Source organism: Spinacia oleracea, chromosome 6, assembly GCF_020520425.1.
Source record: "Spinacia oleracea cultivar Varoflay chromosome 6, BTI_SOV_V1, whole genome shotgun sequence".
NCBI lineage: Eukaryota > Viridiplantae > Streptophyta > Magnoliopsida > Caryophyllales > Amaranthaceae > Spinacia > Spinacia oleracea.
This window is the reverse complement of record NC_079492.1, coordinates 137,125,970-137,150,154: the sequence shown is the minus strand read 5'-3', so window position 1 is coordinate 137,150,154 and position 24,185 is coordinate 137,125,970. Positions and strand designations below refer to the sequence as shown.

At 34.7% G+C, this 24,185-nt stretch overlaps 2 protein-coding genes across 30 annotated transcripts; one reads left to right on the top strand and one right to left on the bottom strand.

Annotated features, from left to right (window-relative positions):
* Positions 1-377: 377 nt before the first annotated feature.
* On the top strand, positions 378-4,665 carry LOC110791646 (protein SODIUM POTASSIUM ROOT DEFECTIVE 1). Its single transcript, XM_021996415.2, has 3 exons — positions 378-1,535; positions 2,863-2,938; positions 4,261-4,665. Exons 1-3 carry the CDS (start codon positions 759-761, stop codon positions 4,452-4,454), a joined length of 1,047 nt encoding a protein of 348 aa, XP_021852107.1. The 5' UTR covers positions 378-758; the 3' UTR covers positions 4,455-4,665.
* Positions 4,666-5,744: 1,079 nt separating this feature from the next.
* Positions 5,745-23,947, bottom strand: LOC110791644 (uncharacterized). 29 transcript variants are annotated; one of them, XR_008922836.1, is made up of 9 exons: positions 22,481-23,743; positions 21,483-21,561; positions 20,276-20,321; positions 19,854-20,025; positions 17,192-17,302; positions 16,943-17,076; positions 16,635-16,723; positions 14,850-15,757; positions 5,745-14,132 (listed from the first exon to the last, which is right to left on the bottom strand). XR_008922836.1 is itself a non-coding variant. In XM_056830826.1 (5 exons), exons 1-4 carry the CDS (start codon positions 20,297-20,299, stop codon positions 16,988-16,990), a joined length of 396 nt encoding a protein of 131 aa, XP_056686804.1. In that variant the 5' UTR covers positions 20,300-20,321; the 3' UTR covers positions 14,941-16,723; positions 16,943-16,987. The 29 variants fall into 29 exon arrangements, 1 of the variants encoding a protein (XP_056686804.1); XR_008922861.1 differs by having other exon boundaries at positions 14,850-16,723; positions 17,192-19,935; positions 22,481-23,947; XR_008922835.1 differs by having other exon boundaries at positions 19,854-19,935; positions 20,276-23,736.
* Between the last annotated feature and the right edge of the window lie 238 nt (positions 23,948-24,185).

The window sequence follows — 24,185 nt, the reverse complement described above, 5'->3', positions numbered from 1 at the left end:
TGTGTAATTCAATTAAGCTACCCTTTTTTTTGGAATTAAATTATGTTTTGGTTTCGCTAATACATGCGATACTCGTAACATGTTACACCACTTAAATACTACGCAAGTATAAAATTTTTGAGTGATAAATCAGACTGTATATCTAACAATTAAATATCTAACGCCGTCTGAAAAGAAAAGACAACCATCTGTTATTTTCTTATCTTTCAATTTTGTCCATGGTTAGAAGTTCAAGCCTATCATATACTTCGTACTTGTGTAATTTTCTAAGCTACCCTTTACGAATCACAAGTATAAATGTATAAGATTCTTATATTAACAAGTCGGTTAGACATTAACATTTAGATATTTCGTATACAACACGATACAAAAGGACAACCGTGCATTAAATTACACTCTCTTATCACATCCATTAATTAATGTGAAACGTGATGTTGTTTATACTTCATTCATTTCCTTTAGTAATTAGTTGATACAATTGTTTTTTAAATTATCAATATAATAATCCCATAATTTTCTACATTTTTTTAGAGAGAGAAAGAGAGAGGGGGGATAGGGGTGTTATGTGGTCCTTTAATGATAAAAGAAAGACCCTCCATTCAATTCATACACAACCTCTTCATAGTCCCATACCCACCCCAAATTATTCCCATATACTCTAAACCCACATAACTCAAAATTCCTTCTTTCCAACATTTCCACCTCCTAAAACATCTCCCCTTTCTCCATGCATGTAACATTGATTCCCTAATATAATTATGAAGGGACTAAACATAAACATATCATCTTGTACTTCACAAGAATCAACATCTATAATCTCTTCCCCCAACATGGAAGTACTACTACCATCTTCGTCGTCCTCCTCCACCTTCTCGACTTTCAACCCCGGAAGCCGAGCCATCGACCGACACAACCCGATCATAATGGACGAAAGAAGAAGTGGCATTAGCACCAATAACGGCTCATGTGCAAGTACACCCATTAGAACCCCTTGCACACATCATGTCCTACAGAAAAAACCACCTACACCAAATAATAGTCCAAAACCTCTTACCCCAAAAAAGGGTAACAAACTTCCTACATTAACCAAAAAAAAGACTAGTAAAACTAGAAATAACGTTACTAATAATACAACTACTACCACTACCACCACCACCGCAAAATCACCGGTTTATAGTAAAAGTGATATTGTTGTGGACGGTGATGATGATAATGATGGTGGTGGTGGTGGTTATAAGGGTGGTGGTAGAAGGAGTTTCTCTAAGCCGTCTGAGCTGATCATGAAGGCCGCGGCGGCGTGCGCTAACACTAGGGCTGGTGTTGATTATGTTAGCCCGCCTGAATCATCTAGGTATCTTTTGGATGACACTTCTTTTCTAGAAGTGTTGTCTGATTTTGACCCTGTTTTGGAGCTTAAGCCGCCTTTTGATGATTTTAACGACATTAACGACGATGTTGAGGTTGTTACACCCGAGTGTGTTAGACCTCCCAAACCGCCTTCCTCAACCGGATCCTCAATTGGGTCCCCTGATCAGGTTTGCTTCTCTTCTTTGTTGATGATAATGTATTCTTTTAGTCCACTCGTTAAATAGTAGTACTTCAGAGAGAGTCCATTTTAAACGCTAACAACCTTTATAGATAATATAATTAACCAATAAAAGTTTTGCGAGTTAATGAAGCAGAATGTCTGATTAACTGTTATTAATAGCGTATTGGTAGATCAATAACATACAATACAATACTAAATTTGTTTCAATACAAGTTGTTTGCTCCTAAATGAAATTCTTGATTTAGCAAACCCCTTCTAAAAGGTGATGTATAACATGCCAAATACTTGGACACCGACAAGTTTAGTACATGTCATGTACGTAGTATATTGCATACTGAATTTTCGAAAACCACTCTCCTTTCAAAAAAAATTATATTGTGTCAATAATTTTGTACGAATAAGGTTATTGAAATATACGGAGTACTACGTAGAGTGTATTTTAAGCTCTTAATAATTCGGGTTTAGAAGATGAAGAAGGATGACTTGTATGGATGGCAGGATGGGATTGGTTTAAAAATTAAAAAATGGAGCAATATTAACATTGATGGGCCATTTGACTGGTACTCTATAGTTGTCGCTCGTGGGGTTGTTTATTCTCTTTGATTTCAGTATAGGACATTTTCAAGAGAAAGGTAAAGTTCTACTTTTAATTATGTCTAAATTGTACAAGTCATAAGACTCATAATGGTGTGAAAATTGTACGATACATTTTTCTATTCACCTTATATATTTTCGATAAATTTAACTTTACTGATTAAAACTTACTCTTACCATAATACGTGACATTCTAAAGTTACTAATTGAACATTACGATTTTTTAACGATTAGAACTGTCTTTTACCGATTAAAATTACTTTCACTGCTCTTTTTTAGTTGACACATTTTCTTTTTAGAAAAAGTTATTTTTTAGTTGACAAATTTCTTAATTTGGTAAATTTTGTAATGTAAGCTTCCTATTTAACCCTTACTTGGATATGTGGGGCACATGATTAGTGTGTTACGTAGTAATTAATTGGTAGGGTCATATGGGTATTATTGTCTATTACCTTACTTTGCTCCGTTTTCTTACTATGTTTGTCAAAATAAAACTTGTCAATTGAAAAATAGTGAGAAATATATTTATTTTAGTAACATCGCAATTCGCAAAAGTACATTGGTCTAATATATTACTCCGTACTGAATAAACATTTTTACAATGGAGGTCAATTTTGACAGTAGTTTGTTGGTGATGAATGATGATGATGTTTGATGTACTCGTATTATTATGAGTTTTGGTGGGTGTGACTTTAAAAGAAGGATTAATAATGTTGCAGGTGGTGGTTCTGAGAGTGTCACTGCATTGCAGAGGTTGTGAGAGAAAAATGAAAAAGCATCTCTCTAGAATGCCAGGTAAACTACTCATTCTTCTTCATCATCATCATCATAGACTCATAGTACATTCATTCAACTCTTTATTCATTTCAAATCCTCCTCGATCATTTTGGAAACAGTCAAATTAATGTATCTATTGTGAAACAAAAGAAGTATATATATACATTGTTTTTTTTTTTTTGGTTCTACTACGAGGAGTTCCCACCGCCTTCGGCGAGGTAATGTCCCGTGGGAGTTTGCATGGGTACCTCGATGGGCAGCATCCCTCCCAGTTGAGATTTTTTTCATTCCCAAGGCTCGAACCCGAGACCTTGATTAAGGAGCAAGAGGCACTTAACCACTCATGTCAACCTCAAGTGGTTATATATATACATTGTGAAAGACTCGGGAACTAACAGAGGGTGAAATATCCTGAACACAGTTATATACCTTAATAAGCAACTTGTACGTGATTAGACTCAAATTAAAGTATCGTTGTCTTTTCTCATTATGTTTTTAGTTGCCTAGCTCTTAGGCAATTAGTCGGACTTATACACATAATTGTTATTTGGGGTTAAGGCTTAAAGGGCCCTAGGAGAGTAGGAGTGGACCTTGTATGCATGTCAAGCAATCTTTGTCAGTGAGTGGGCCGATTATGATGATGATGATGATGATGATGCATTTGCTATAATAAGGGCACTCTTTATGTTTTCTGAGCTCAATCAACAAGTACCAAATAAATGCTATTCTCAGATTTTTGTTATTATGTTTCCCCTCTCTACCCATTTGCATCTTGTTAGAAAACATTGTTACTCATCCCCACGTGTATATGACACGTAGTTGATAAGAGAATTTGCTTACAAGAAAAGAAAAAATTGATTAGACTAAAGCCTAGAGCCTAGAGGTGACAAGTCGGCTGGTTGAGAAAATTATTTGAGTAATTAGATTTCTTTTGTAAAATGTTGTTAGTGTTAACTCTTTTAAGTGTAATGATTGGTTATGGCCGGTTTTTGAAATTACTGCCCGATCAGTTTAACTAAGGGTGTGTTCTATTCACCTGATTTTCACTTATTTTTCCTGAATTTATTTTATCTGAACTTAACTGGACTTATCTGAACTTATCAAAATTTATTTTAGTTATAAATTATACTTGGTCAACCCTTATTTTTCCTGAACTTGTCTTATCTGAATTTATCTGAACTGAAATAAGTGTAAATAAGGTTAACAGAACATAGCCTTAGCCCGACCTATTAGTCATGTCTATTGTTGATAGTACCATGTGATAGTATATAACTATATACAAGAGTGGTTTGAAATTTGAATAATGTTTTTGACATTGTCCAAAAATGAAATGTGAGCAGGTGTGACATCTTTCAACATAGATTTCGCAGCAAAGCAGGTAACGGTGGTAGGAGATGTGACACCATTAGGAGTCCTAACAAGCATTTCCAAAGTCAAGAATGCCAAATTGTGGACACCCGCAACTACAATCTCATCATCATCATCTACAAGAAACATGCAACTTAATCATAAAATTAATAATAATCAATTGTAAAAATGTTTGTTGTTTGTAGTATTAATTTCATAGCACCATGTTAATTAATTAGAAGCTAAGTGTGCTTTTATTTAAATAATTGTAAGTTTTAGCAGATTTTTTTAAAAAGGTTTATGGCATTGTCATGTCATGACTATCGAGATCAATTACATCCATTGGGCTAAGGCAATGGACAATTTGCGCTAAGTTCATCGGGTTTATAATATCTTCATACATGCGACTAGCCTTTTCAATGTAAATTACAAATGGGGGCAGGGGGATTCGAACCTGAGACATATTTTACATAGGCCCTCAATCTTAACCACTAGGCCAAGACATCATTGGTTTATTATCTTTAATAATTAATTGGTAAAAAATAATAAAAAGCCGATATTACAAATTCATACATGAGATGGTTATAACAAGTTCACACATGACTATATTGTTACTCCCTCTATTTCTTTTACTGTTTCACGTTTGTCAATGTAATATTCCAATCATTCATTATCTTTAATTATTAATTGTAAAAATTAATAATAAAAAAAATTGATATTACAAATTATACTCCGTACATGAGATGATTATAACAAGATCCCACATGACTATATTGTTACCCCTGTTTCTTTTACTTGATTCACTTTGACTTTGTCATTATTCTTATACTAAGTTTGACTTGAACTTTTTATACATAATAAATAAATGTCATTATGTAAAATATTGTTAGATTGGGCACAATACATATTTATATTTTTACAAATATAAAATTAGAGATACTTAATAGTCAAACGATGTATTGACAAGTCTGCCGGTCTAAATGATACAAGTAAAAAAACAGAAGAAGTACTAATCAAATAAATATAATAAGAGTCAAAAAAAAAATTGTGTCAATTAAAAAATAAATATATATATATATATATATATATATATATATATATATATATATATCAAGTTTTAGACGTACTTCATTGATCCAAATAGCTATAGCACTGGCTAGTCCTGTTTTCCCCACACCTGTTGGGCCAGTGAACAGGTTTCTAACTTTCTACCCCAGCCATGTACATTGAGAATGGATTCTTTCCTTACTACAAAAGGGACTCGTTAGGTAAATTAGCTTTATAATTCCATCAGCAATATATGGAGGTTAGTATTATCCTAGGACAAACAACTATTAACTTATCCAAATTTATTATTTATTACTCCGTAGTAGTTTGGTTTTAGAATGATATTTTTCATAAATTTTAAATGCAAGAACACGGTGGGTTGGGGGAAGGCACAGTGCATAGACTTTTGAATACATGTTCAACCGAAAAATTGAATCAATCGTACTTGTTAACCTTTTTTAGAAACATACCAAAATAAAACTTGTAATGTTATTAGAAAACGGAGGTAATACATGGATCCCAACAATATACCTACCTTAAAATATTAAACTTAAAAAATGCACATAAATAGGGTTACAGTAATTTTGCAAAAAAAATTACTAGTAAAAATATTGGATGAACAATTATGGCCAATGAAATACTTTGTTACCAACTTGTGTAACCATAGTAATTAATTAGCTTAAATTTACATCATGTTTCAGGGTGCAGCAACAACTTGTTGTGTAGTCCTCCATCCGCTATTCAAGGCTATCATCCAGAATAAGCAAGACATAATCCCTCGAAAGGCTTGAACAACATTGCCAACTTCATCTCCTTCCTGTTGCCCTTTGACTTCTTGGACAGAATATGCAGAACCAAACCCAAAAATACCCATGACAATTCCTATTCACCATACGAGGGATCTGAACAACCCATCCGCACAATGGCTATGGCCCATAAGACTCGCAACTCCGGTGGGAACGTATTAAAGCTCTCACCTACCTTTTCTTGAGAATGCCACACGTCACAACCCATAACAATGCGGCCCTTTCCCTGAACAAGAAATCAATTACGGGCCTAAGGACGTTGATGCTTCTTTTATACACTAATGTGCCTTCTAGCATAGCAGGGGTCCACAGAGATCATCAACATAAACCAGAAATGTCTAACTACGTCAACAATAACCAGAACACAAACTTTTCAGAAAGGTCGATCCACGATAATATATTGTGTGGCGGCTCACAAACATAATAAGTACCTCACAAACCTACCAAAAACATAATGCCAGGTCAATATTCACAAACATAAGAATACTTTGCGAAGAAAGTGTTAAAACAAGGCAAACCTCTCAATCATCTTTGTTAACCTACCACACGGTACAACACATTGATGAAAGAGAACTACACTACATTGATGAAGTTCTAACACTCGGAATAACTATTACACAGATGCTACAAGTACAACATATTGATATTTACGTCAGACATTCCACTCCTCAACCGCAAACAAAGAAAATTCCAACCCATAAAACCCTAAGATGAAAGCATGAACACAAAATTCCAACCCATAAAACCCTAAGATGAAAGCATGAACACAAAACAGGTCGCGTGCTAAGTGTGTACACTAAAAGACTAGAAGTAGCAACATCAAAAAAAGATGAGGCAATCAAAGAAAAACAAGGATTAGAAACACAAAATGAAATTTTATATAGACATGAAAGGATGAAAAACTCTTCCTCTTCCTAGTCGACAATATCTTGCCATCTAACTGTCATGGCACAAACAACATTGTTATCAAGGATATACCCCACACATATACTGAATTCACCAGACAACAATACTTTGCAGACTAGTTCTGAAACCATACTCCCAGCAAGAACCAGTACTAGTCTACCATTAACAATAACAGGAAGGAAGAAGTTTTTACACTGGTCGCGACAGACCTACTGCAACTCTCCTCCTTTACCCGGGCTTGAGACCGGCAGCAAATGCCACAAAGTGACACTCACAGGCGGAGTTAAAAACTTTAAAAAAAAAATGTCTATAAAATAATTTCTGCAGTACAAGTCCCAACAAAGAAGAAACAAGGAACATAATAGATGTTTAAATTTTTCTGAAGTTGGCAGATCCTATAACAAATCTGCAATCACATGCATGCAACGGAATATGCAATACGCATGGTTAACTTGAGACAAAAGGAAAACTTCCAATGAACTACGAGAAGCTCTATATTCATGTCCACAAAAAACTAGAAACAGGTAACTTTCCAACGCCACCAAAGGAATAGACGATAAAAAGAACATAACCAACTCTAAGGTTATCTCACAAAAGATACATTTCAAATCGGCAAGAGACCACCCTTCACTTTCATGCCTACAAATTCATTGTAATGGCAAACAACCAAATAAAGGACAACATATTGATATAAACTACAAATATTCTACTCACTAATCAAAACAAAGATATACTACTATACTAGAACCATAGTCCCTGAAACCATAACAAGAAACCATGAAGCTGAAGCATGCCAATGGTATACTTAAAAGGTGGGCAACAGAAGGTATATATGTTTACGAACGAACACAGTATGCACACTTTTAAAAGACAAGAAAGGAAGAGAAACTCATCATGCTTCAGCATATATGTCCCCATCCTAGTCATGGCAGAAACAACAAAATTGAAGCTATGGCATCTCCCTGAATATTCACAAATCACCAGAACAAGATCAAGCAACAACTACAATATATACTTCCCAGAAAGAAGACACCTCATACTCACTGGTGACTAGAAAATCCCGCAACCATATCAGTAAGGTCCATGAGAGAAAGCACAGTATCATAGTGTCCAAAACTAGTACTTCGTACATACATATATGCAAGAAAAAGAATATAGCACCCCTACTCCTATAGTGGAAAAATGCTCATACATCTACAATGCAAGGAGTAAATCCAAGAATAAAAAAAATTTGCCAACAATAAAAGACATTATCAAATCAAATATAATAAACATGAAAAGACTAGTTTTGACCAAACATGGACCTGATTCACCTGAAGCATGTTTATGACCTCACGCATAATCCAACATTCCAACCCCACTATATATAACTGAAGAAGAGAATAAGTTAAACTATCTATCACAAACTATATGAGATCAAAACCATACAAGAAACATGCATTGAATAACAAAAAATATGTAAGCTACCCTTTTTCTCAATCTCCATTGTCTGCCACAACTAAACTTACATCAGCATAAAATTAACAATACCATGAATCAATGGCTTAAAAGTGTAAATCCAACCAACGTCCAACATCCCTCCTATTCAACAAGAAACCTCTGAACTCTTGTCAATAACATGAAGGTTAATAGCTCAACCAAGCAAAGCGAGGACAACAGGATATATACGTCAAGCATGCATGCATGTGAAGCCAACAAGACTATAAAGCAAATCTAGGAATAGACCAAATGCCAACAAAAATACATGAGTATAGCGTCAACATAAAACTGAAGCAACTTGCAGGAACTGAAAATACATATACCTGCAGTAAATTACTTTAAGTCGCTAAGACACAAAGCCTGAAGAGATGCATCATGACCTAGGTCTATAATTACTCCGCCAACATCAACTTTATTTTTAGGAACCAAAGTAAAAATTGAAAAAATCTTGATCTCAATGTTTTACCTTCATATTTATTATGATCAAGTCAATTCATTAGTTTAGCCCCTAATTCTCTCAGCTATGATTTTCTCTCTCAAAAAAAAAGCCAATTCATTAGTTTAAGTTAGATAAACATAACATATAATACAGCAGCAAGGAGACCATATGTATTCCAGTCAGTTGGTTTGGCCCCTAAGTCTCTCAGCTATGATTTTCTCATCTTCTTTAGTAGATTAGGTTTATTTACAACTTGTTCCCTAAAACAGTAGGCAATGATGGATGAGGGAATGATGAATGATGATATGACAAATGATGGATGATGCGCTTGACAAGATCTCCATCTTTAATGGTGAATGATGAATGATGAATTATGGGTGATGAAATGAAATGATGGATGACGAAATTGATTAACGATAAATTATGGATGATGAAATGGTGAATGGTGGAACGATGAATGATGTTTGGATAATAAATAATAAATAATAAATAACAAATACTCCCTCCGTTCCTAAATAAGTTTTCACTTTGGACATTTACGCAATTACGCGGGATTTAATAAAACTGAATTGTGTGTAAGAGGTAATGATTGGGAATGTTTTTTTTTTGGGAAAGGAAAAAGTAGATAATTGTTTATTGATAAAGTATAAATAAAAGTGGATGTGGTGATTGAAAAGTGGGAAAAGGGTAGAATGTGTAAGAAAAAGTAAAAATGATTTATAGAAGTGGGAAAAATGTATAGAAAGGTGGAAAAAGTGTATAGAAAAGTGAGAAAAGTTTAAATGGAAATTGGACACTTATATGGGAACACTATTTATGGGAATAAGACACTTATTTAGGAACGGAGGGAGTAATAAATTATAAATAATAAATAGTAAATAGTAAATAGTAAATAATAAATAATAAATAATAAATAATAAATAATAAATAATAAATAATAAATAATAAATAATAAATAATAAATAATAAATAATAAATAATAAATAATAAATAATCCCTCCGTTCATAAATAAGTGTCCACTTTTGACATTTACGCGAGATTTAATAAAACTGAATTGTGTGTAAGAGGTAATGATCGGGAATGTTTTTTTTTGGGAAAGGAAAAAGTAGATAATTGTTTATTAATAAAGCATAAATAAAAGTGGATGTGGTGATTGAAAAGTGGGAAAAGTATAGAATGTGTAAGAAAAAATAATAATAATGATTTGTAGAAAAGTGGGAAAAATGTGTTGAAAAGTGGGAAAAGTGTATAGAAAAGTGGGAAATGTTTATGTCCTAAAATGAAAACTGGACACTTGTTTAAAAACGAATGGAGTAATAAATAATAAATAATAAATAATAAATAATAAATAATAAATAATAAATAATAAATAATAAATAATAAATAATAAATAATAAATAATAAATAATAAATAATAAATAATAAATAATAAATAATAAATAATAAATAATAAATAATAAATAATAAATAATAAATAATAAATAATAAATAATAAATAATAAATAATAAATAATAAATAATAAATAATAAATAATCCCTCCGTTCCTAAATAAGTGTCCACTTTGGACATTTACGCGGAATTTAATAAAACTGAATTGTGAGTAAGATGATTGGGAATATTTTTTTTTCGGGAAAGGAAAAAGTAGATAATTGTTTATTGATAAAGCATAAATAAAAGTGGATGTGGTAATTGAGAAAAGTGGAAAAATTGTAGAATGTGTAAGAAAAAGTAAAAATGATTTATAGAAAAGTGGGAAAATTGTGTGGAAAAGTGGGAAAAGTGTATAGAAAGATAGGAAAAGTGTATAGAAAAGTGGGAAAGGTGTATGTCCAAAAATGGAAACTGGACACTTATAAAGGAACGCTATTTATGGGAACTGGACACTTATTTAGGAAAGGAGGGAGTAATAAATAGTAAATAGTAAATAGTAAATAGTAAATAGTAAATAATAAATAATAAATAATAAATAATAAATAATAAATAATAAATAATAAATAATAAATAATAAATAATAAATAATAAATAATAAATAATAAATAATAAATAATAAATAATAAATAATAAATAATAAATAATAAATAATAAATAATAAATAATAAATAATAAATAATAAATAATAAATAATAAATAATAAATAATAAATAATAAATAATAAATAATAAATAATAAATAAACTGAATGAACTAGACTGAAATGTCCTGAAGTTCAACCAAAAAGAACAAGGCCCAATTAGATAGTCCGGGAGTAAAAAATTGAAATCAAATGAATGAGCAGATACCAAAAAAGAAAATTGTTACCAACCAGACGAGAAAGCTCACTAGTAGTCACTACCTTAAAACATTGCCACTAGACATGGTTCCCAGACTATCACACCAGAGAGCACTACCATAAAAACTAAGGCCACCGGACATGGTCCAGACTATCACACCACAGGCTCACTATCTTACAAACTAAGGCCAGTAAACATGGTTCCCAGACGACCACATTCTAAAAATCATAGGAGATGTTAAACAGAAAGCTGAAGAGCATTGCAATACAGAAAATCGCATAGCAACCTTAATCATAAACCTCGACACGCCCCGAGGCATGTTCATAGATCTATATCTATATCAGGAGAGTCAATATCAGAACATCAGAGATAAAGTAAATCAGAAACTCCCCCATACACCAGACCACTTTGTCCCTATTGTGTACGTGTAAATAGTATTTTGCATCAGCAGAAGCCACTGTTAAAGCAACAATGTAAATGTGACAAACAGAATAATACATAGCGCCAAAACCAAATGCCCATTAAAAACTCCAAGTAATGGCATAATCTAGGAGTACAAGCTGTGTAAACATGTGACACAGATTGCAGCTCTTCCCTCTTTCAAAAGCAATAGATCTCCATACCACCACTCTCATAGTCTCATATCAACATACACAAGACATAACACATTTCTTTTACTCTGTATCCCATAACATAAAACACAGAAGAAATCCCAAAAACCAATTACCACTGTCCCAAAACCATGTGTATCTACCACATCTTACACCAGAACCAAAAGATAACATATGTCAAATATATCTGCACTGTAAACATGGAATCATTAAAGCCCCAAAAACAATAGAACGTATCCCTGATATCCCAAACCATTGGAACGTATCCCTGATATCCAAAAACCATATATCCTGAGACCTCTTCACCCAGCGTAATTCCAGACAATTAACCTGATGTAGTGGAGACCACTACACAAGCAAAAGTTGGCATATAAATGAGCAACGCTGACACTTGTACATGGCCCGGAGGACTCCCACTAGAATAAGCAGAAATGTAACAAGCAACACACCAATTCCCAATAGAAATCTTTTACAGAAGCAGTCACAACAAATATAACCAACTTCGATAAAAAATTTACCCGAGCAGAGAAAATCAACAGCAACGACCAAGGAGATTCCACCTTTAGTAATATATCTGACTAACTAAATAAACCAAGAAGAGAAAATGTATATTCCCAAAGGTACAAAATAAAACGATTCTGAAGGAAAAGGAGTCCAAAATCTGTGTAAAAATAACCAACTACACTCTCTGCAGGCCTGGTGTGCAAATGTACAAAAAATCACCGTAAAAAATGTTAGAAAAATCCCCATATGCAAGCCATGTCAAAAAGCATCAAAGTCCACCAATAGCTCAATTATGAGAGCAAAAAGTAAGTCATGAAATCCACAAAATCCAAGAGCAATTTCATCTAACAAGTCACAACGAACAGAAGACTTCTGAAGATACACTCTTGGAACCATCAAAATCCACAAAATCTTAACCACGGAACAGTTGAACCCCTGAAGTTTAAGAGGGATTATGTGCAAAAAGCCAAGAAGTAGGAGGAGCTTCAGGGATCACAAAATCAAAATTAACTTATCATATGAAGCTCGGAGTTTCATAAGATGGGCATGTTGAAGACCAAGCTACGAATTGTGCACAAATTCCGTAAGTGAAAGGACACAAAAGTTATTTTATATCAGCGGAAGACAGTCCATGAATTCAAAGTTCCACCATTCGAAGACAACATATCATAAAACTACTAATGTCACACTCATCAACCAAAAGTCACACGTGAAGACACACAGAGCAGTACACCCAAAAAATAAAATAAAAAATCTCTGAGAGCACGCAGATCTGTAAAACCCAAAATAAACCTTTTCTTGAAAACCTACCCACTTCCTCATCAATGATCATTGTCAAGATACAACAATTCTAGAAACATAATCTACTTCTTACACACATGTCAGAAACTTAAAGATGCAACAACAAAACTCAAACCCATACCACAAATCACTGAACAAATCAAAATGTTGTAAGAATAGAGCCAATAATAGCTGCTTCATTCACTGGAGCCAAGAGAAACAAAAGTAGATTAAACCCTAACCTTGCGAAGAGCTTGGGACGATCTTTTACCAGTCAAAGCTCAATAGCTCACTTACATTCTCTACACTACCAAGAGAGGGGGGGAGGGAGAGGAAAAGCAAGAACCAAAGCATCATCGAAACCCGAGCTCCATACCTGTAGTCCTGAAGGCTCTTAGTAACAGAAATTAGCTGCAAGAGTCAAGCACCTTAGCAGAAGCAGGGTACATAAAATGGCTCCAAGGGTTATTAGGGTAAAAGAAAAGAAAAAAAAAGAGAAAGAGATGCCCCTTCATCTAACCCAGTGCATTAAAACTTGAGTACCCCACACCCTTCAGACGTAAAGAATTAAGAGCATCGGCGTGCTAAATGCTATTCATTCCACAAGTTCGGTAAGGAACATCAACAGCAAGATACACATTCTATGAGAGGCATAAAGGGAAATATTCTAATACCAGAATTGTTCCTTTTTATACAAAAAAAATCTTCATGCAGTAGATCTTGAAGCATTAACCATTTTGATCGAATGATGTCAGATGCAGAAGCAACTGGTTGTATACCTACAAAGTAAGACAGACTAAGGATGTTCACATTCTGATTTTATTGTGTAAAAGAACCAGAACCATAAAGCTGCATAGTTCTGCAATAAAATCAAACCATAAAGTTTTTGATATCCAGTCTCCAAGCAACCACCCCACACATCATGTTCCAAACCAATAGAAGCCAAATTAACCAACAAAAATTGTAAGACAGCCACAACGCATCACGAGCCACCAACATCCATACGTTTCCGAGCACCAACCCTTCATGAGGCAAGCAAACCTAATAAGACCCAGAGTTCAGGATTGAAAGGACAGGATGGGAAACTGCATCTACACTTCTAGACAACTCTTATCAAGATCCTTGCACCACGAACTCTAATAAGACCCATATGATTCGTAGTCATTGAAGCACAAGCTATCTCCAAACAAGATGAGTAAAAATCTTCAGAAAATAAACAGTAAAAAGGAAATAATCAATACTAGCCACCAGATACAAAATTGGCAAAGAAGATATTATAATGAAGAAAATAAATTCCAGCAAAAGCCTAGGAGAACGTAACAAAACACCATAAGAAACCAATTGTGAAAATCCTGAATCCAGATAAAGAAAGAAACTCAAGAGATGCTACCGATGACAAATTAGCAACAACCTAATCACCCTCTAATCAGAAAAATGACTAGAAAGATTCACAAATCATCCCAAATCACATGAATTCAATTTCCTATACATGAAGAAAATAGGTCCATGATTCAACAGGAGGAGAAGAATACGGCCACAACATACTGCAGTCAGAATTCCAAAAAAAAACTGTATAAAAACTGAAGTCGACAACATTAAGGTCCCAGATTGAGAATGAGTAAAACCACAACTGGAGAATGAATAGACCGCAAATTCTAATCATCAAAATTATATATCATCGCCTGTGTAATTTAGTTTTCAAGGTAACTAATCAGAAAAATGAAAAGAGAACGACTCACAACACCCATCCCAAATCAAAAGTTTGCATTGCTTAAGATGTACCAATATCCTATTGCTGCAAAAGGTCCACGATCAAAAAGGAGGAGAAAATTACGAACAACAGAACGCACTGCAGGCAGATTAACAAGGAACCAGTATAAAAACTAAAGTTGACAACATTAAGTCCTCAAATTGAGAATGAGTAAGAATTTAAATCATCAGTTGTTTAAACGCTAAATACACCATCATCAGATGTTAACCTATTTGCAACCTTACAAAACAGTCACCGATGTCATTTGGTTTCCAAGAGGAACTTTGTCAGAATCCAGCATCGCTTGATCATGAAACCGGTAAACAAAATCTAGACAATTTCATGAGGCCAAAGCAAAAACGAATTCTGATCTGCAAGAGATTAAGTAAACTACAGGAACAGTAGTAGTCGAAACAACTGTTCAGAAAGGACTCCAAAATCCATCCACTATGCAGATCAAAATCATCTAGCACGAACCTTTCTGCAAATAAGGTTATCGGACAACAGAGTCAACTTACAAGCTACTTGATCACCCATTATTCAATCACCGAGAAAGCAACTGCATGACCATTAAAAACAAAACAAAGAACTCCTCCAGCTAAAATAATCAATAAGTCACCAAACTCCTGAGACCTCTTCACCCAGCGTAATTTTCCAGACAATTAACCTGATGTATTGGAGACCACTACACTAGCAAATGTTGGCATATAAATGAGCAACGCTGACACTTGTACATGGCACGGAGGACTCCCACTGGAATAAGCAGAAATGTAACAAGCAACACACCAATTCCCAATAGAAATCTTTTACAGAAGCAGTCACAGCAAATAAAACCAACTTCGCATAAAATTTTACCCGAGCAGAGAAAATCAACGGCAACGACCAAGGAGATTCCACCTTTATAAATCATATAAGCAACAGAGTGTGAAGTCAGTAATATATCTGACTAACTAAATAAACCAAGAAGAGAAAATGTAAATTCCCAAAGGTTCAAAACAAAAAGATTCTGAAGGAAAAGGAGTCCAAAATCTATGTAAACATAACCAACTACACTCTGCAGGTCCAGTGTGCAAATGTACAAAAAATCACCGCAAAAAATGTTAGAAAAATCTCCATGTGAAAGCCATGTCAAAAGCATCAAAGTGCACCAATAGCTCTATTTTGAGAGCAAGAAGTAAGTCATGAAATGATTCAGGAAGAGAATCCAACAACAAACCCTAAAACAATTTCACCCAGCAAGTCACAACGAAGAGAAGATACAGTCTTGGAACCATAAAAATTCACAAAATCTTAACCATGGAACAGTTGAACTCCTGAAGTTAAGAGGGATGATTTGCAAGAAGCCAAGAAGTAGAAGGAGCATCAGGAATCACAAAATCAAAATTAACTTGTCATAATGAAGGTCGGAGTTTCATAAGATGGGCATGTTGAAGACCAAGCAGCGAATTGTTCACAAATTCCTTAAGTGAAAGGACACAAAAGTTATTTTATATCGGCAGAAGGAAGTCCATGAAATCAAAGTTCCACCATTCGTAGACAATATATCATAAAAATTACTACTGTCACACTCATCAGCCAAAAGTCACACATGAAGGCACACAGAGCAGTATTCACCCCCAAAAAAAATCTCTGAGGGCACACAGAACTGTAAAACCCAAAATATTACTTTTTCTTCGTCATAAATGATCCTTATCAAGATACAACAATCCTAGAAACATAATCTACTTCTTACGCACATGTCAGAAACTAAAAGATGCGACAACAAAACTCAAACCTCATGATACCACAACCGCTTCAAGTACCAATAATCCTGAACAAATCAAAATGTTGTACGAACAGAGCCAATAATAGCTGCTTCGTTCACTGGAGCCAAGAGAAACAGAAGTAGATTAAACCCTAAAACCGAATGGTGGGATAAACTAAAATAGAGTGAGAAACTCAACCTTGCAAAGAGCTTGGGACATCTTTACCAGTCAAATCTCAATAGCTCACTTACATTCTCTACACTACAAAGAGAGGGGGGGGGGGGGGGGGGGGAGGAAGAGCAAGAACCAAAGCATCATCAAAAGCCGAGCTCCATACCTGAAGGCTCTTAGAAACAGAAACTAGCTGCAAGAGTCGAGCACCTTAGCAGAAGAAAAAAACGGAGAGAAAGGCATGCCTCTTCACATCACCCAGTGCATTAAAAAAACTTGAGTACCCCACACCCTTCAGACCTAAAGAACTAAGAGCATTAGCGTGCTAAATGCTTTTTATCCCACAAGTTCGGTAAGGAACATCAACAGCAAGATAAAAAGTCTATGAGGAGCATGAAGGAAAATATTCTAATACCAGAATCATTTATTTTTAAAAAACAATCTTCTTGTAATGGATCTTGATGCGTAACTCCTCCAGATAACCATTTTGATCGAATGTCAAATGCAGAAGCAACTGGTTGTATACCTACAAAATAAGACAGCCTAAGGATGTTCACATTTTCATTTTATTTTGTGTAAAAGAACCAGAACCATAAAGTTGCATAGTTCTGTAATAAAATCAAACCATAAAGTTTTTGACACCCAGTCTCCAAGAAACCACCACACCAACATGTTCCAAAATAATCGAAGCCAAATTAACCAACAAAAATTATAAGCCAGCCAAAACACATCACGAGCCACCAACATCCATATGTTTCCAAGCACCAACACTTTACGAGGCAAGCAAACCTAATAAGACCCAGATTTCAGGATTGAAAGGACAGGATGGGAAACTGCATCTACACTTCTAGACAACTCTTATCAAGATTCTGCATCACCAACTCTAATAAGACCCATATGATTCAGTCATTGAAGCACAAGCTATCTCCATACAAGATGAGTGAAAATCTTCAGAACATAAACAGTAAAAAGGAAATGATCAATACTAGCCACCAGCTACAAAATTGACAAAAAAGATACTAAAATGAAGAAAATAAATTCCAGCAAAAGCCTAGGAGAACGTAAACAAACACCGTAAGAATCCAATTGTGAAAATCCAGAATCCAGATAAAGCAAGAAACTCCAAAGATGCTACCGATGACCAATTAGCAACAGCCTAATCACCCTCTAATCGGAAAAATGACTAGAAAGATTCACAACACCATCCCCAAATCACAAGTATGCGTTACACATGAATTCAATTTCCTATACATGAAGAAAATAGGTCCATGATTAAACAGGAGGAGAAGAATACGAACACAACATACTGCAGTCAGAGTTCCAAAAAAAAACCTGTATAAAAACTGAAGTCGACAGGATCAAGGTACCAGATTGAGAATGAGTAAAACCACAACTGGAGAAAGAATAGACTGCAAATTCTAACCATCAAAATTGTTTTAACTCTGACCACGCCCATCATCAGATGTTGAAATATATGCAACCTAATAACATACCATCACCCGTGTAATTTGGTTGTCAAGGTAACTAATCAGAAAAATGAAAAGAGAACGACTCACAACACCCATCCCAAATCACAAGCTTGCACCGCTTCAGATGTATCAATATCCTATTGTTGCAAAAGGTCCACGATCATAAAGGAGGAGAAGATACGAACAACAAAACGCACTGAAGTTGACAACATTAAGGCCCATCATCAAATGTTAAACTATTTGCAACCTATCAAAACACTGTCACCGATGTCATTTGGTTCCCAAGAGGAACTTTGTCGGAATCCACCCTCGCTTGATCATGAAACCAGTAAATAAAATCTAGAGAATTTCACGAGGACAAAGCAAAAACGATTCCTAATCTGCAAGAGAGAGAATTTCACGAGGACAAAGTAAAAACAATTCCTGATCTGCAAGAGTTAGTAGTCAAACATCTGTTCAGAAGGACTCCAAAATCCATCAACTATGCAGATCAAAATCATCTAGCAAAAACCTATCTGGACATAAGGTTATCGGAAACGGAGTCAACTAACAACCTACTTGATCACCAATTAATCAACCACCGAGAAGCAACTGCATGACCATTGAAAACCAAACAAAGAAATCCTCCAGCTAAAATAATCAATAAGTCACCAAACTCCTAATTCTTCGACTATCATCAGCGTCAGAATTTTCATCTTCAAATGACACTATCCAAGGGAATTGCTCATTTTACACGTATATCAGCTTCAGTCAGTTACCAGATTGCCTTCAATTTAGGGGAACAACTATTATCAACCTACAGCAAAAATCATGTATTGCTCACAAGTAATTAATTGTGTGCAGACTGCAGAATAGGTCACAGCATCACAGACAGGTCTATTGATTAAATAGAAATGACCTTCCGCAGTTTGATAATAACTTATTCTGATGTTGTATCGTTAATTGATTATGACCAACCACTTAATCATGAATCAAGAGATGACTTTACAAAAGCAAATGGAAGTAGAAGTGGAAGGAAGAGAACACCATAAATCTGCAAAAGTTAAGCGCCACAACAGTCGAAACAACAAACAGAAAGAACTTCGCTCCCAAGAAGGCCAAATATTTATCAGCAATTAAGTCAGCAAGTCATGCAGAAAGTGCACAAACCAACCAAACCTTAATGTTCCTCCAAGAAATCCAGCAGGTGGATCAACATAATGTCCTTTAATCAACACGAAGTCCAATAAAGAAGTAGTTGTCTGTTTACCTACAGAACAATTCATGGCCAAAGGATGTTTGCACTTAAAATCTGGGGAAGTGTTAGAAGGAACAGGTATAAAACTCCCTTAGATCAATAGATATTATCTGCCACCAATGTGCGATTTCGACGGCGAAGCAGTTGTTGATAGGAAAGATGAAGGGGCCCATGGAATAAGAAAAAAAAAGAACAGACTGTGGTTCTAAGTGTACCAAAAAAATAAACGATCAACACTCATCACAAAAGGAAAAAGGAAAGTACACATACCCAGGAAGCTGAAGCTAAAAATTCACCCACGGACTTACGGAGTAATTATTAAGAAACAGAACTCATACTGCCACACTAGCCTTTAAGGAAACAATACTTACTCTGAAATACTATCAGAAACCAATCATTTTCCAGCAAGCATGCTACCACAATGGAGATGATAACTACCGCAAGTCCGCAACACTTGCCAACAGAAAAACAGAGAAGATTACGTAGGAGAAAAAACAAATGAATCAGAAAAATCAGCCCCCTGCAGCTGCCACCGCTTAGCACCTAAGGCACAGTAGTAACAATAGTATAGAACGAAAACGTAGATTAGATTGCCTTTCAAATAAAGAAATACATTTACACTACCCCGAGGCTTAAGCAAGTGTTGCTTTCTTCGGGGAAAAAAAAATACGAAACTTCCTCTACCCCATAGATGTGATAAACCTTGTCCACATCAATATAATGCGAATTCAAAGGGAAAAGATATTGTTGATTGAAAGGATGAAGGGGTCTCCGTGGACAAAAAGATTCTAACCTCAAACTGTGATCCTAAGACCATGAGAACTACCAAATAATGTTGTCTGCAAGAGAAACAAACCAGAAAATCTTTCATCCCCAGTCACCAATTGCAGACCATATCAAGAAGTCAAATCATAGGAAAACAACAAATTCAAAAATCACCAATAAAAAATTCTTACGAGTAAGCCACAAGATCACATGTCAGTAGTCTGCAAATATATACTGGTTCTAAAGAAAATGTTACCTGGATGAGAACACTTACATCCCTACACCCTCACCTCAAGCACAAAGCTATAATCCCACAAGTCAAAATAGAAATATAAAAATTAAAAAACAAATTACCAACAATGGGGCCAAAAACTACCGGGAAGCTTAGGCTAGAAATAGACCCAAAAAAGAATAACAGCAAATGAAGTTTCTAACATAACACAAGCCTTGGGAGAAAGAAACGCAATACCACACATGACTCAGAGAGAGTGGAAATCATTTACTGTAATCTCCAACACAAGCAAGAAAGAAATTATGAGAAGTAACATACCACTGAACTTAGTAACCCTGCTAATCACATAGGGATGGAGAACATTATACTGATAAGTTGATAATTAATATTATTTGACGAACTTGACACCACCACGAAGAACAAGCATGCGTTACTTACATACAAAATCAGTTTCCATGATAAAAACAGGAATAGGAGGAAATGGATAGCAACATAGGACTGGAGTTTCCTACACCAAAGTCCATATTTCAGAATGAGTGATGTTTAAAATTAAATTATTTATTGTTAAACACACCAACCACACCATCTGATGTTAGAACAAATATTTATTTAATCAAGTATAAATATCACAATGTGTAATTTGGTTTTCAAGAGGAACTTTGTCTAACTCGTCATCACCCCCATCACCTGTTCACGAAACAAGCAAACACAAGAGAAGACTTGGAGGGGGAAATACAAAACAAACGCCTAAATTTGCAAGTGACTTAGAACTGCAAGCACCACAATAGAGGTGGAAAAAGCTATACAAAACTCCCAATCAACAAATCAAAGTGTGTATGCTGATCAAAACCATCTACGGAAAACCTTTCAGCGAATAACAATATTCCTAGGGAACGCAGTCAACAAAGAACCTACTCACCAACTGCAGCAGAAAAAACAAAACAAATACAAATTGTCCAGCAAATATAATCAATAAATTAACCAATACTTGGAGAATTCAGACCTCAAAATTTAGTTCCAGGAATTCCGCATGTCATAGAATCTCAGGTAGTCAACCACTCTTAATACTCATACTTTGGTCTCTGGACAATACTTGGAAATATCAGAAGCGCACTTACTTTATGAAAAAAACTAAAGATTTGAGGAGCTAGCGAAAATAATAAGGAAATAAAAAAATTAATTTTGTTTCAAATGAAAACATGACTATTTGCAAGGAACCAGCTTATTTGGATTTCGACCTCTTGTCTTTTGCTGTATCAAAATCCAACCCAAAAAGAGAAAATTAGATAGGAAACAATTTTGTTTCAAATGAAAATATGACCTATGAATTACTTTAAAGAAATTCTGTTAAAAGTTCATCATTCTCAATAAAACCTATGTTTAAGTAACATCAGAAAAGCTAGTATAACTGAAAAATATATAACAGAACAAAAAGATGAAAATAAATGATAGAGTACAAGATAAAAGCCGTTTAAAAACAGTTCAAAACTATGGTATTAAGCAATATTTACAGTTTACCAAAGCAGGGGAGAATCGAAGGAAACTTCCGTTGCCAACTGAATAATGCAGATATTATTAAGAAATTAGAAGTATGAAGTCTGAAATAAACAGCACCGAGGGATCTTATTTGGTAATAAGGGATTCTAAACGTAATTAATAAACACCTAATCCAAATACCATCGCCTACAAGATTTGAATTTTTCATAACAAATTTTTATCTTCAAATCCTCAAACTTATTCATCATCACAGAATCATGAGGTGAATCACACAAAATCATAGTGAACAGAAACGGAACACCTGAAAATCTGTAAGAGTTTTTGGGACTACAACCAACACAACAGCATTTGAAACGGACAAATCAAATTGCATATCAGCTCTATACAATCCTCATAAAGCACAAACTTTTATGAGGATTGCATATCAACAAACAACCTACTTGATCACCGAACACACAACCAAATGCATACTCATCAAAAATCAAACCAAAATCTAGCACAAACCTTTTGGCAAAGCAGCTGCATAATCTTCAAAATCTAACACGAACCTTTAGGCGAAGCAACTGCATAATCAACAAAATCTAACACGAACCTTTAAGCGAAGCAACTACATAATCATCAAAGTCTGACAGGAACCTTAAACCGAAGCAACTCCATAATCATCAAAATCTACCAAAATCAAACACGGACTATTTAATCAAATTGTAACCCGCATCCAAATCAACAAATGACATACTTGATCACTATTCAACCGCCAACAAAGAACTGTCATGCTCAATCACAAATCAAGCTAAAAAGCATCTTCTAGTTCTAGCAATTGAATCAGAACTAAATCCTTCAATTATACTTCAAATTGAATCGATAATCAAAACTGAATAAAACCATCATAAACTAGGGAAAAACGATTAATTTTTCAGCAATTGAATTAACAGCCTCCATCTCAAAAGTTGCGCAGATACTACACCGATCAATCCGAAAGAAGCCTAGAAAGCAGCAACAATCAATAAATCAGCCGATAAATTTTCGGAGAATATGAATTTCAGAAATTCAATCAAACCTTAATCATTCAGCAATCGAATTAAACAAATAGCCCTCCGATCAGAAATTATCAACCAATCAGAAACCTTATAGATTAGTGCAAGAACATAAATATGAAATTCGGCAATTATACTTCAAGCCCCTAATTCAAAATTGATTAAAACCCTCAAACTTCAGCAATTGAATTAACATCCACCGTCTTAAAAATTGCGTAATTATTACACCGATCAATCGGAAAGAAGCCAAGAAAGCAGCAACGATCAATAAACCAGCCTATAAATTTCGGAGAATTCGAACTTCAGAAATCCAATCAAACCCTAATAGTTTAGCAATCGCATTAAACAAACAGCCCTCCGATCAGAAATTATCAACCAATTAGAAACCTTATAGAGCAGCGCAAGAACATAAACATGAATTCAAACCCCTAATTCAAAATTAATTACAACCCCTAATTATTCTTCAGCAATTGAATTAACAGCCCCCGTCTCAAAAAATTGCGCAAATATTACACCGATCAATCCGAAAGAAGCCTAGAAAGCAGGCAACAGTCAATAACTCAGCCGATATATTACGGAGAATTCGAAAATCAGAAATCTATCAAATCCCTAATTATTCAGCAATTGGATTAAAAGACAAACTATAAACCATACGAAAATAACGACATAAACGACGCAAGAAAGTATAAACCATACGAGGGTCGAAGATACGGAGGAAGGGGAGGGTGGGAGGGCTATATTTATAGAAGAGGGTAGGCTGGTTGAGGCGGTTAAGTTTTCCAAATTTGACGCGGTTTCGGAAAGTCGATGAGTTGGATTTTCTTTTTCTTTTTTTTTGTTTTTGTTTTTTTGAGGGGATGACTGGATGAGTTGGATTTTTTTAATTTTCCTTTTTTGTGTTCAACGTGTCCTTTGTTCTTTAATTTTCCCCTCTTTGCATTCAACGATTTTGGCCCAACTAAAACTCTCAAAAGTAAAAAGGGTTAGGCCTAGAATTATCTAGATTTTAACCCGTGGGAGGGATTCTATTAAATTGTGAAGTTAAAATAAAACTATTATACCAACTATTATATTTTGATCCAATACCTAAATTATGTCACATTAGAAATAGTCTATGATATAAATTGTATTCTGTAGTTGCCGAGGAGATTTATGAAGGTAAAAAATAAAAATAA